The sequence below is a fragment of the Rissa tridactyla genome, chromosome 20 (assembly GCF_028500815.1).
Source record: "Rissa tridactyla isolate bRisTri1 chromosome 20, bRisTri1.patW.cur.20221130, whole genome shotgun sequence".
Classification (NCBI taxonomy): domain Eukaryota; kingdom Metazoa; phylum Chordata; class Aves; order Charadriiformes; family Laridae; genus Rissa; species Rissa tridactyla.
The window spans coordinates 3,106,913-3,119,362 of NC_071485.1; the positions used below are offsets into that span (position 1 = coordinate 3,106,913).

Below are 12,450 nucleotides of genomic sequence, written 5' to 3' on the forward strand. Positions count from 1 at the left end.
CGGGCGGCGCGGAGGGGAGCGCTGCCGCCCGCCGTCGCGTGTCCCTCGCCGCCCGCCGTCGCCCCTCTCCCGCTGCCATGGCAACCGCGCTCTGCCCGCTCCGCGCCGCCCTGCGCCCCCGCGGCCGCCGCCTCCTTCACCTCAGCGCCGCCAGGTACGGCCCGGGACGGGGGGCTGTATCGGGGGTCGGGATATGGGGCCCGCCCCCACCGCTTAGTCCCGCTGTGCGGCGGACTGAGGAGGGGGAGGCCTGACGCCCCCCCGCCCCGCGTCGCCCACTGGACCGGGGTAGGGCTGGCCCTCCCCTGCCGGTCCCGGGAATGAATGAGGTGGGCCCCCAGTGGCCGCCCCGAGCGGTGCAGGCTGATGAAATCCCGCTCCCGCCTTGCATGGTGTGTGCTGGGCTCCCCTCAGACGGGGAGGGGGGCACCGGGCTCTCCCCGGGCATGGGCGGGGGACACCGGGCCCTCCCTGCACCCCACAGGGGCCTCTCAGGCCCCAGGTCGCGGGATCCCCCCGGGTTTAAGCGGTGTGAGAGGGACCAGAGACCCCCAGCATCTTTCCCCTTCTATTTCCGCACCATCTCCCCTTAGTTTTGGCTGTGCTGGTGCTTTAGTTTCCCTGCTGTTCCCTCCTCGAAACAGGGCTCCTAGCTCTTGCTTTGGCTTCCCCGTGGGTCACAGGGGTGCTGCTGGTGGCTGTCCCCATCCCCTGGGAGCCCAGCCTGGGCACCCTGGCCTCAGGCTTACGTAAGGAGAGATTTGGGTGGGTTCTTGGCATGAAGTGTCGCTGGTTTAATGAATTCTCCTCTCCCTGGCTTGGTAGGTACTGATAATAATTCCATTTACGTATAGGTAGGTGTATGGCGGTTTAGCTCTGAAGCTAAAATATAAGAATTTATATTAGAATTTAATTTATAGACCAGTTGGTCTGGAATGGGTTTTTATTGGTTATGGCTAATGTAAATTCTGATTGGGGCGATTGCTGTTACGGGTGAAGCAAAAATTAATTCCCATTGAATGGGGAAAATGACATATTTGAGCAGGTCGGGGATTAAGAAAGCACAAAAGATCCTCTGTGTCTCTAAGTATTTTAGGCAAAAGACTTTCCTACCTGGGATGGCACCTTGTGGCTGTCCTGTGTGGGTCTGCAGCGGCTCTTGTGGTGGTTCTCCCCGGTGGCAGCTGTCCCCAGAGCTCCTGGATTGGGATTGTACCTAGAGAAGGTCAGAAAACAGCAGTGTTGGACTTCAGGTAGGATCCTGGCAGGAGAAGGTCTGGACAGCAGGCAGCGGATGGATTTTTGAGGAGGAACTGCAGCAATTCAGCTCGCTTTTGTTGTATGGTGTGGTGCAGGGAGGGTTGGAAACGGTGCTCGGTGCTGTTGGGCTTTCTCCTGTGGGTCTCCTGGATTCCTGTGGCAAGTAGAGTGGCTTGTGCAGTTATGATGCACACTGCTTGGTGATTGCTTCAGAAATGGGGTGGTCCTTGCGATTCAGGAAGGCACCGTGAATGACAGTAACGCTGCAGGGAGCATCTTTGCCTGCCCCGTCTCAGAGGTGGGAATAATTGGGCAAGTGAGTAAGGTGCTCGTCATGATACCTTGCAGCAAGGCAAGACTTAAATACCGTAGCGAAGCCTAGAAGTGAAATTTGAAGGTGAATCCTCTCACAAAGCGATTAGTGTATGAGAACGATGTTTAAGTAAGAGTTACAGTGATAACCTGAAGGGGAAAAAAAAAAACAAGCGTGAGGAGTGTGGACAGCCTGCTGTGAGTGGGGACTGGCAGCCGTGGCCTCCCAGTTAGCTGTAGGTCAAGCCAGCCTTTCTATATACTGCAGGGTGTCCAGTTGCCTGGAATGCATTTGGCAGTGACTGGATATTCCCGTTACCAATTTAGTCCAGAAATGTACGCGAGGAGCTGTTTTGACGTGGTTCAAAGGGGCAAGTGTCCCTTCTGCTCCAGCTAGACGCTGGAGTCTGTCAGAGGGGGTGAAACCGCATACCCCCAGCCCAGCTTTAACAGCCTGAAAATACGATTGTAGCCGTTGCAGCAATTACTTGAGCAGGGGAGGACATGAGATCGGCTCACACAAGGTGCATGCTGTGCTAGATGGGCTGACGGTCTCCCCAAGGAATTTGTGGGGGACGAGGATCTCCGGGAACAGCACTTGGTACAGAAGCACGGCGCGCTCTGCCTCCGGCGCTGCATCCAACGAGCCAGAATTACTCAATAAACCTCTTTGGTGGAAGCTTCGCTTGCGTGGAGCGAGTTCTGCTTTGTGTAAGTCCTTTGTAGTGAAGCTGTCATGCCTTCGCAAGGAACGGGTGACCAGCTTTCTAAAAATGGGAGCTAATAATATCTGAGCTCGAAACACGCGCCAGGCGAACGATACACGCAGGCTCTTGGCCTTGCAGAGAAGGAACAGTGCATACGCTTTCTCCGCCTGCACAAAGAAGTTGGTCTCTCTGGCGGTTTTGTTTGCCGATCCCCGCTTTGGGCAGCAAAGCTGTAAACTAAGACTGAAATACGCTGCTTAACATGATTTGCCATAAAGGTGCAATAGGCTCATGGGCGAGTAAGAGAGCCTTTTGTGCCCTGGCTTGTGGTTGGCATCCACTTTTTCCTGGTCTGTGTTGCACAGAGCTTGGTTTTGATGGTCGTAACGATGCTGACTGCTTTGGTAATGCTTTCTCTGTCACAGAAATGATGCGGTTGTGATTTCTGGAAGGAAGCTGGCCCGGCAGATCAGGCAGGAAGCCCGTCACGAGGTTGAGCAGTGGGTAGCGGCTGGAAACAAGAGACCTCACCTCAGCGTTGTTCTCGTCGGTGAAAACCCAGCGAGTCACTCCTACGTACTGAACAAAACCAAAGCGGCTGCTGATGTCGGTACGTCTTGCACTCCGTTCCGAAAAAGTGGAGCAAGTGATTGTTTTATCTTGCTTTAGTTGGGAGTTCTCGATGCTGGAGGCTAGGGCAAGCTTTTTGGGATGCATCCATCTGGCAGCTCTTCACCTCAGCTGCGTGGCAGTCCACGTTTGCCCCAGTGCTTGCTGTGACTCTTGGCTGCTTTCATTGTTGTACTGGGATGTAGTTACTGACACGGTTCACATGTGCATTGTGCCATTTGAATCCCTTAGGGCCACACCAAGCTCTGTAGTTCGGATCTGCAGTCTTCCTAGGGCTGTAGGAACTACAGACAGGGCTCTGATTTGCCTTCTTTCCTCAACTGCCCGACACACAATCATCCTTCAGCAGCCCTGCTACCCTCTGACTCCTTTCAAACTTACAAGCTGAGGTCCTTCTCGGTGCTCAGCCAAGTATGCATCTGGAGAAAATGTGCAGAAAGGGGCTAGGAGGCAATAAATGGTTTCATTTCTCCTTGGGTTCTGTGCTGCTGAAGCCTTTTTTGGAGCTGAGATTTTTCAGGCTTACTGGACCACAGGAGGTGCGGTTGCATCTTCATCGTAGCACACTTTGGTTAGGTTTCTCCAAGCCCTCCCTGCACTTGGAGGGTCTCTGCTTTCAAATAGTCTTTCCCAGGTCAGTAGACCGATACTGATGGTCCTCAACCATAACTCGCAAGTCTTGGGAAGGGCTCAAGCCTGGAATGTGCTTGGTGTTACCCAAAGCATGCAATCCTTGGTGTGTGCCTGCCGCATTTGGTAGAGCAATGAAACAGGGCAGCTTAAATCCACGCGGATTAAGAAAGTTGCTCTCCCACTTGCGCACGTGTGTCTTTCTAATGCAGTGCTTTCGATGATTGCGCAGGAATCAGCAGTGAAACCATCCTCAGGCCGGCCTCTATTACTGAAGAGGAGCTACTGGATTTGATTGGCAAACTCAATAACGATGCCAACGTGGATGGCCTCTTAGTACAGCTTCCTTTACCCGGTGAGTAGCTAGATTTCCATCTCTTTCATTTTTACACAAAGCTTTTAAGGAGTAGCACAGGGACTCTCCTGTGACACGAGAGGTGGCACCCTGCCATGATGCAGCTTAAAGATGTTGATGCAGCGACTCCACCACAGCTGCCCGTAGGAGTTAAGTTGCTGGGGGGGGGTCTCAGAAATGTATTCTCTTGTGGGGAGTATCAGCTTCCAGAGCCAGAAGCCTGAACTTGGCTGTGACGCCGAGGCTGCCTAAAAATACCCTCTCAGCATTAGCTATGCTCTAGTCCTAAAGTGGTTCCAGTCCCCTCCTGCTGCGAGCCGTTAGCCTTGAGCTTGCTGGAAGTCTTGAGTAGCTTCCGCCTTCCAAACTCTGAAGGGGCTGGTGCAGCAGGTCAGGGCTCCGGCTGACCGCAAAGAGCGGGGTTTTGGCTGATCCTTAGGGCTAAAGCACTTTTGTTCCCTTTCAGAACACATTGATGAGCGCAAGATTTGCAACGCCGTGACTCCAGACAAAGACGTTGATGGCTTTCACGTGATAAACGTGGGGCGCATGTGCCTTGACCAGTACTCCATGCTGCCGGCTACCCCGTGGGGGGTGTGGGAGATCATTAAGAGAACTGGTAAGCTGCTGCATTATTTGGCTGCTGTCTGACATAAATCCAGCTTGTGTTTGTTTTAAGAGTCCATCTTGTCCTCTGCAGGCATCCCAACGCTGGGGAAGAACGTGGTGGTGGCTGGCAGGTCGAAGAACGTGGGCATGCCCATCGCCATGTTGCTGCATACGGACGGCAGGCATGAGCGCCCAGGAGGTAGGAGCTTGGTGGCCTCAGAGCCTGCGGGCCAGGCAGCTGCGGGAGGAAGCCCTCGGCCTGTCACATCGTCCTCTTTAGGCTCCTAAACCGGTCCCAGGAGCGCCTTAGGGACATCACACGGGCTGTGGTCAAGGCTGAGGAGTTAACTCTGCAGGTAGTCAGTCTTGTAACATTTCGGAGCCTTCCTCAATGAGTCCTTATCCTCTTCCTTACCAGATCCCTCTGACTTCGTAGGCTGTTCCCTGGGGTTTGTCGTCAGGCCCTGATGTTCCTGCTAAATACATGGGTGCTCTTGAAGGGGAAAAGTTAGCGAAGTGGCTGGGTTTGGGCAGTACGCGTGAAGTAACAAGCTCTATGTAACCACTCCTGCAGGTGATGCCACAGTCACAATATCCCACCGCTACACTCCCAAGGAGCAGCTGAAGCAACACACGATCCGTGCTGATATTGTGGTAGCAGCAGCAGGTAAGACCTGACTCTTAACAGCACAGGCAAGGCGTGCACAGGGCGCCGCGCTGCAGCATGGTGGTTCTGATGGGAATCCTTGCTTGCAGGAGATGATCCTGTTGGTATTGAATGTCCTGGGGCCTCCCTATCTGAAGCAGCTCTGTCAGTGTAGGAGAGTCTGGTGCTCTCACGGCTGTCAGCAGCTGCCCTAGGCGAGGGCCAGGACACAGAGTGAACCATAAAATCATAGAACTGTTTAGGTTGGAAGGGACCTTTAAGATTGAGTCCAACCATCAACCTAACACCGCCCAAACCCCCACTAACCCACGTCGCTCAGCTCCACGTCTGCCGGGCTTTTAAATCCCTCCAGGGATGGCGACTCCACCACTGCCCTGGGCAGCCTCTTCCAATGCTTGACAGCCCTTTCCGGGAAGAAATTTTTCCTAATATCCATCCTGAACCTGCCCTGGCGCAACCCGAGGCCGTTTCCTCTTGTCCCACCGCCTGTTCCTTGGGAGAAGAGATCGACCCCCCCTGGCTACCCCCTCCTTTCAGGGAGCTGTGGAGAGCGAGAAGGTCTCCCCTCAGCCTCCTCTTCTCCAGGCTGAACACCCCCAGCTCCCTCAGCCGCTCCTCACCACACTCGTGCTCCAGAGCCCTCACCAGCTCCATTGCCCTTCTCTGGACACGCTCCGGCGCCTCAAGGTCCTTGTGAGGGGCCCGAAACTGAACAGAGTATTGGAGGTGGCTCTCTGAGCCAGCCAGTTTATCCTGTGATTAAGCCTAGGAGCCGCATACTTGATCTTACCAGCAGAGGTATTTGTAGCTCTGCCTTTGAAATGTAAAATAACATCTGGCCGGAGGGCTTGGTATGCCAGCGAGCACCTGATCAGATCTAGAGAACAGCTACAGACAGGCTCTGTTACACGTGCAGACGCTTCTGTATTTATGTGGGGAGGAGAACAAAAATACCAAGATAGCATCTGCTTACCTAGAGAGCGTCAAAATGCCGAGGGACAGCTGCAGTGCCATCTTCAGAGCACAAGGAATCACTCGGAGGCGTGCTCCTCTCCGGGCTGTACCCTTGGCATGGAGACGGTTCATCAGCAGAGGAGCTGAGCCGATTTGGGGTGTCTGTTTGGCAGCAGAAGCTGGGTGTGAGCCTGTGGGGAGGGAGGAGAGAAAATGAGGCGGTATCTGGCAGAACCAGACAAACGCACCCCACCCTTCAGAGGGCGGCTTTGCCCCAAGCTGCTGCTCCCTGCCCCTGTCACGCTGGGGGTTTCGCAGCCCCTGGGTGAAGCCAGTGCCTCCGCCAAGCCGGTCTGCGGTGGTCTTGGACAGTGTTCCAGCTTGCTGGCTTAGTGCAGGTGCGAAAACCATTGCTGGGGCTGCATAAACAAATGCAGCCCCAATCTTCAAATGGAGCTTCAAGGTTTCAACTTGGAGAGGGTGCTTTGGTCCCAGCTCACGGGATCACGGCCAGACCTCTCTTTTTTTTTTTTCCTCTGGGAGTGGATGCCAGTTCTTTACACTCTGAGGTTATCAGTAAACCACTCAAACTCCTGAGCTGAACATCAAGTAGCAGCGCTGGATTGTGCAGCTGCGGGTAGATTTGCCTTTCATAAAATGATAGAATCGTTTAGGTTGGAAAAGACCCTTAAGACTATAGAGTCCAACTGTTTTGTGCGGCAGGAGGGCCCAGGTGGGTCAAAACATAATGTGGAGAGGGGGTCAGGGGGACCAGGGGGCTGTTTAGCACCACCGTGAGCGTGTGGTTCTGTTTCCTTGCAGGCATACCCAATCTGATCACGGCCGATATGATCAAGGAAGGAGCTGCAGTTATTGATGTGGGGATAACGCGAGTGCAGGATCCCGTCACTGCCAAATCGAGACTGGTTGGGGATGTGGATTTTGAAGGTACGAAAGACTCTGCATCTGGTTCCTTGAGCACTAAACATCCAGGGCGCTGCAAAGGGGAGGGGAAGGTCCTAGCTCGTGTGACAGAGCAGATGCAGACCAATGCTTGTCTTCTCTTGCTTGGTGCACCCAATACTGCACCATATGCAAAGGTGCAGCCTTTCTGTAATACGGACTCATGGAATGGTTTAGGTTGGAAGGGACCTTAAAGACCATCTTGTTCCACCCCCTGCCCCGGGCAGGGACACCTCCCACCAGCCCAGGTTGCTCCAAGCCCCGGCCAACCTGGCCTTGAACCCCTCCAGGGATGGGGCAGCCACAGCTTCTCTGGGCAACCTGGGCCAGGGGCTCACCCCCCTCACAGCAAACAATTTCTTCCCCAGATCTCATCTCAATCTCCCCTCTGTCAGTGTAAAACCCTTCCCCCTCGCCCCATGGCTCCCCTCCCTGCTCCAGAGTCCCTCCCCAGCTTTCCTGGAACCCCTTTAGGGACTGGCAGGGGCTCCAAGGTCTCTGCAGAGCCTTCTCTTCTCCAGGCTGAACCCCCCCAGCTCTCTCAGCCTGTCCCCACAGCAGAGGGGCTCCAGCCCTCCCAGCATCTCCGGGGCCTCCTCCATCCCCGCTCCAACAGCTCCGTGTCCTTCTGCTGTTGGGAGCTCCAGAGCTGGACACAGTATTCCAGGTGGGGTCTTGTGACCCCATATGCCGTGGGAAAGCTGTATGCCGCAAAGCGGAGAACCAGCCTGAACCGAAGCAGTCAGGTTGCTTTGCCTCTGCTCCAACTTATCACTCCTGCTCTTAACTAACACCATGCAGAGCTTACCTTCTGGCTTGCGTTTCGCTGGCCTCGCTCACCGCTTAGCTGCGACAGCGCCCAGACGGGCTGTTGCGCTGAGCCCTGCACCTCCGGGTGCCTGGTGACAGCCACGGGAACCTTCTCCTGGAAAAGAGAGAGAGAGGGTGAACGTTCAGGCAGTTGGTATTTATTGGTGCCAGCCACAAGAGCGTGTTTGAAGCCCACATCTAGTCTTGGACTTGATGTTTCTGTGCTATGAGTCCAGCTGTTAGACCTTGATTTTTATTTTTTTTTTTTGCCTTTTCCCCCAGCCTGGGCTTTGCTGTTGAGGTTGCTCAGTAGCAGGGATGGACAGACTACGGTGTGCTCCCCCCTGCCCTGGCTAACGGGGGAAAAAACAACGCTTTGGGAAACCACTATTCCTTAGGCGGCAAGCTTGAAGGAATTTGGGCAACGTTAGACTGGTTACAGCTTCCTACTGGCCAGCTGGCTTGGTAAGCGTCACCGCTCTTGACTTGCGTGCTGAGCTCTGGTTTTCCTTCCCGCAGGGGTGAAGAAGAAAGCCAGCTACATCACCCCGGTCCCGGGAGGAGTCGGGCCCATGACGGTTGCCATGCTGATGAAGAACACCATCATCGCCGCCAAGAAGCTGTTGAAACCCAAAGAGCTGGAAGCATTAACAGCTTAACGTGGGAACTCTCTCTTTAGCACTGAAAACGACATTCCAAACTGACTCCCAAACAGGCCGATAGAAAATGCAATATTTTTATTTATTGTATTGGAAGTGGAATTTCCTGCTCTGAGGTCATAGGTATTTATTGGAAGCTGAAGCATATGCGCACTAGTCGTACTAAGGTGTGAGCATCTACACTCCTGGCCTACTCGCGCTAGCAAAGCTGCTTTCTGCGTGAGCCGGCCCTGCCCCTGCGGGGAGCAGGCAGCGGTGGGGCCCCGGGTGTGCGGCTCCCCCGGGAGCTCGGTGTGGCGTTAGCGATCCCCGCGGGAGGCAGAGCGCCGCTCCGTGGTGCGCAAGCAACCGCCTTCGTGGTTCCGTTCTCACAAAGGCTCAGCCTGACTCGCGCTGAAGTCTCCTCCTCGATGCTGGATGTTTAGTTTGAGTTAGAGCTCTTCTGTAGAAGTTTTTACTTGAATTAAAAAAAAAATAAAAATATACATATATAAAAATAAGCCATATGTCTGTCCTGGGGCCCTGGGCAGCGGCAGATTTGTTGTAACATGCTCTTCTAGTGTGTGGCTAAGCTGGTTTTTTTTTTGCTATTTGGACGGTGAGTTTTTTAAAAGCCTTTTTTTCTAACCAAAGAACGATGAGGTGGGGGCTCTTGGTGTCTACACTGGGCACGCAGGAGCCTTCCTGGACTGTATTGGAGAGTGTACGAGTACTTAGTGAATAATGCAGGCTAACTCTAAATAAAGTATGAGAAGAAAAAGAGAAAAAAAACAAAACACAAACCCTCCTTGTGTCCTAGAATTATTACTAAGCAAGTTTTTCGTTTCTCCCAGAAAAGGGGAGCTGCCCCCGGCAGTGGATTATGAAAGCGGTTGTGCCGTCCCTGCAGAGCAGGGTTCGGTCTGGCTTTCTCCCCACGTTTAACTGAGACGCAGCGGCTGCCCCCAGTTTGTGACGCGTCCCGGTTTGAGGTAAAATAACCCCTTTTCTGTTCGGAAACTTCCACTTTTCCAGCTCGGCCTCTTCTTTGAAGCGAGGGGCGTCTCTTACCTTCACACCCGAACAAAACCCGCTCGGCTGCCGGGCTCCATCCAGCCGACAGCGCAAACTTAGTCCTCTAATGAGTTTGTTAGCAAGCGCTAATTATCCATCAAACATTAACCTTACCTGAGTCGCGATGCCTTGGCGGGATGGAAAAAAAAACTTACAGGCGGTTCTTGTTTGTGGGCAGCGAGGTGAGTCAGGGCCTCCTTCCTCTTCGCGTATTCCCTGGAAAGATTGATCCCCCCCTTCCTGGGAGCAGGAAAGGGCCGTTGTGACGCTGAAGGGGCTCTTCCTGGTGAGCTGGGACTAACCCCGGGTTTGTGGCGCTCTCCCGGAGGGGAGAGTGTTTGTAAACCCACTAAATTTGGGAAGGAAAGTTGCGGTTCGAGGGCTCTGCACCAGAAACACGCTAAGAGCTGAGACTCGTTGGAAGGAGGTTTATTGGGTTGCATCACCGATAAATACAAAACGGCTAAAGTGGTACTGTGATGGAGGTGGCAAATCCGAGACACTCCACTGTTCTCGTATACAAAAAAAAAAAAAAAGTATAAACCCCGTGTTTCAACCGTGCAAAATTAGAACAAATTTAATCAAAACAAGCTGGATTGCGAGAGTGGCTTCAGCTCTGCTCTACGAAACATCTACCAGAGTCCACAAAGCCTTTCCGGGGGCGGCGGGTAACGGAGCGGATGGACTGGATAAAGCAAATGAACCTGTTTGATTACAAGGGGAAGGCTACCTGTCCCACGCGTCGGCTACCGCACGGGAGACGGGGACAAAACGCTACAAGGCAGACACGGCGCGTTCCAGTCGAAAGCGTTCTTAATGTTAACGTCAAGCTACGCGGCTCTCGCTCAAGCGGCGACGGAATTAACACCCTGTCATTTATCTCACCGCCTTTCCCCAGGAGGGGCGCTTGGACCCGAAAAGAAGAAAAAAAAAAAAAAAATTAATAAATTTGCTATAAATAGGAAATTGCCTTCAAGTTTTTGTTGGACTCGACTATTTACAGAGAACTGGGATCTGTCCCGTGCAAAGGTTCAGACCAGCTGCAATATTTCGCTGGTGTCCCAGAACCGTCCCCCCCCCGCCCCCGTAGGGCTGGTATAAATAGACTGGTTTTGCACAGGGGGAGGGTTGGGGCTCCGCGAGGCTTGAAATAGAGGGGGGGAGGAAGAAAAAATAAGAATCCACCTAGCAAAAAGGAGGAAAAGAAACAGATTGGAGCGGGGAGCGGGGTGGGGGGGGGGGGGGTGTCGCGTCAGACCGCTGTTTCTAAACGGCAGCTGGGCTTAGCCCGTGCGAGGAAGGAAAACAAAACCCTTTAAAAGCCTGGGCGCTGCTGGAAAAAAACAAAAAAGGTGGTGAGAGCTGGGCAGAGCCCGACGGAGCTGGGCGCCCGCGTTGGCTCCCAACCCGCTCCCTTCCCTTCCTTCCCCGAGGCCCCAAAGGCAGCGGAGCCGAAATCCCGAGGGAGACCAAGCAGCCCCAAAGCGGGGCTGGGGACGTGGCGGGGGACACCCCTGCTCTCCCTGCCCCGCTCCGAGCTCTTTGCTGTTCAACCACAGCAAGAATCACCAAGATGGAGGAGGTAAAGTCGGGGGGCGAAACCCCTGGCACCGGGGCTGGGTGGGCTCGTCCGGTCAGATCACGGCTCCAGCTCCCGTCCGGAAGGAAAGACAGGGCTGGGACCAGCCCCGGTGGCCCTGGGAGAGCTGCGGGTGGGAACGGGTGACCAAATGGCTTCACCGCAACGACCGGTCCCCTTTCCCAGTAGAAACCATCCCGCATCCCCTGCGGAAACCGAGGTCCCGTTCCCTGCTCTGCTCTCCCGCCGCAGCCCGGCTGCTGGTGCCCTTAAACCGGAGCTGCTGGTCCTCTTTCCCCTCTGCGTGACATCGCTCCAGGCCACCAGCTCCTGCACAACCCTGCCGTGCCTCCTCATCCCCTCCTGCCATGCCTTCCCATCCCCTCCTACGCCTCCCCCTCCAGGGCTGGGGGGGTCCCTCCTGCATCCCCCTGGGATGCCGTGCCGCAGGAAGGGACTCCCCGTGGCCGTGGGCTTGGGACTGGCATCTTCTGGCCAACACAAAGCCTTGTCACCATCCCCTTCGCCAAACGGGACTCCCCAAGAGCCGCGTTGCGATTTCAGGGATGGGGGAGCGGGGACGTGCGCTCCCCCCCGGCTTCCATCTCAGCCATGCGAACCTCCTCCCTGCCCCGAAAACCCCCCTCAAACCATCCCCCAGCAGCAGTCCCCTTCCCCACCAACGCCCCCAGCATCCCGGCTGCTCCCACGGCCCCCGCCACCTTCAGCTTCCCCAGCCCAGCGGTGGCTCCGGGGCGAGTGGAGGCCAAAAATCACCAATTCCACCTTTTCGGCCCCATTTTTCGCCACCAGTGGCGACGCCTTCGCCCGGCAGAAAGGGAGAAAAATTCAACAACGCGTTTAACTCGTGACGCTAAAAACTACCGGAGCAACGGCCCCCTGGGGCCACTGGTCTCCTCCGTCTCACATAGAAAAATAAGCCCAATTTGCTTTATATATATATATGAATATATAAATATCTATATATATATATAAATCACAGAGGAAGCGCTGCGCGGGACTATAGCGTGGTCTCACTGCCCATGTCCCGAGGGGGTTTTTCGGTGTCGGTGTCCTCGTAGTCCGACTCCATCTCGATCTTCACCTGGGGCACGGCGCAGATGGGGTTTCGGGAATAGTTAAATGCGGGAGACGACGGGCACGAAATCTTCAGGTGAAGCGTAATGCTGAGGAGGAGGAGGAGGAGGAGGAGGAGGAGGAGGAGAGAGGGAAGTGAGCATCCCGGCTGGGCACCTGTATCC

General features: G+C 54.7%; 2 protein-coding genes across 4 annotated transcripts in view; one reads left to right on the top strand and one right to left on the bottom strand.

The window, feature by feature from the left end:
• MTHFD2 (methylenetetrahydrofolate dehydrogenase (NADP+ dependent) 2, methenyltetrahydrofolate cyclohydrolase) lies at window positions 1-9,338 on the top strand. Of its 2 annotated transcripts, none has more exons than XR_008463210.1 (8): window positions 1-154; window positions 2,705-2,889; window positions 3,772-3,894; window positions 4,361-4,513; window positions 4,595-4,702; window positions 5,078-5,170; window positions 6,678-6,857; window positions 6,947-7,073. XR_008463210.1 is itself a non-coding variant. In XM_054180908.1 (8 exons), exons 1-8 carry the CDS (start codon window positions 78-80, stop codon window positions 8,554-8,556), a joined length of 1,005 nt encoding a protein of 334 aa, XP_054036883.1. In that variant the 5' UTR covers window positions 1-77; the 3' UTR covers window positions 8,557-9,338. The 2 variants fall into 2 exon arrangements, 1 of the variants encoding a protein (XP_054036883.1); XM_054180908.1 differs by lacking the exon at window positions 6,678-6,857 and adding an exon at window positions 8,417-9,338 and having other exon boundaries at window positions 6,947-7,072.
• Window positions 9,339-11,916: 2,578 nt separating this feature from the next.
• SLC4A5 (solute carrier family 4 member 5) overlaps window positions 11,917-12,450 on the bottom strand; it is a 34,902-nt gene continuing 34,368 nt past the window's right edge. For both annotated transcript variants that reach the window (XM_054180905.1, XM_054180906.1), the window contains one exon: window positions 11,917-12,375. In XM_054180905.1, coding sequence (XP_054036880.1) covers window positions 12,210-12,375 — 166 coding nt within the window. In that variant the 3' untranslated portion in view covers window positions 11,917-12,209. The remainder of the gene's footprint in view (window positions 12,376-12,450) is intronic.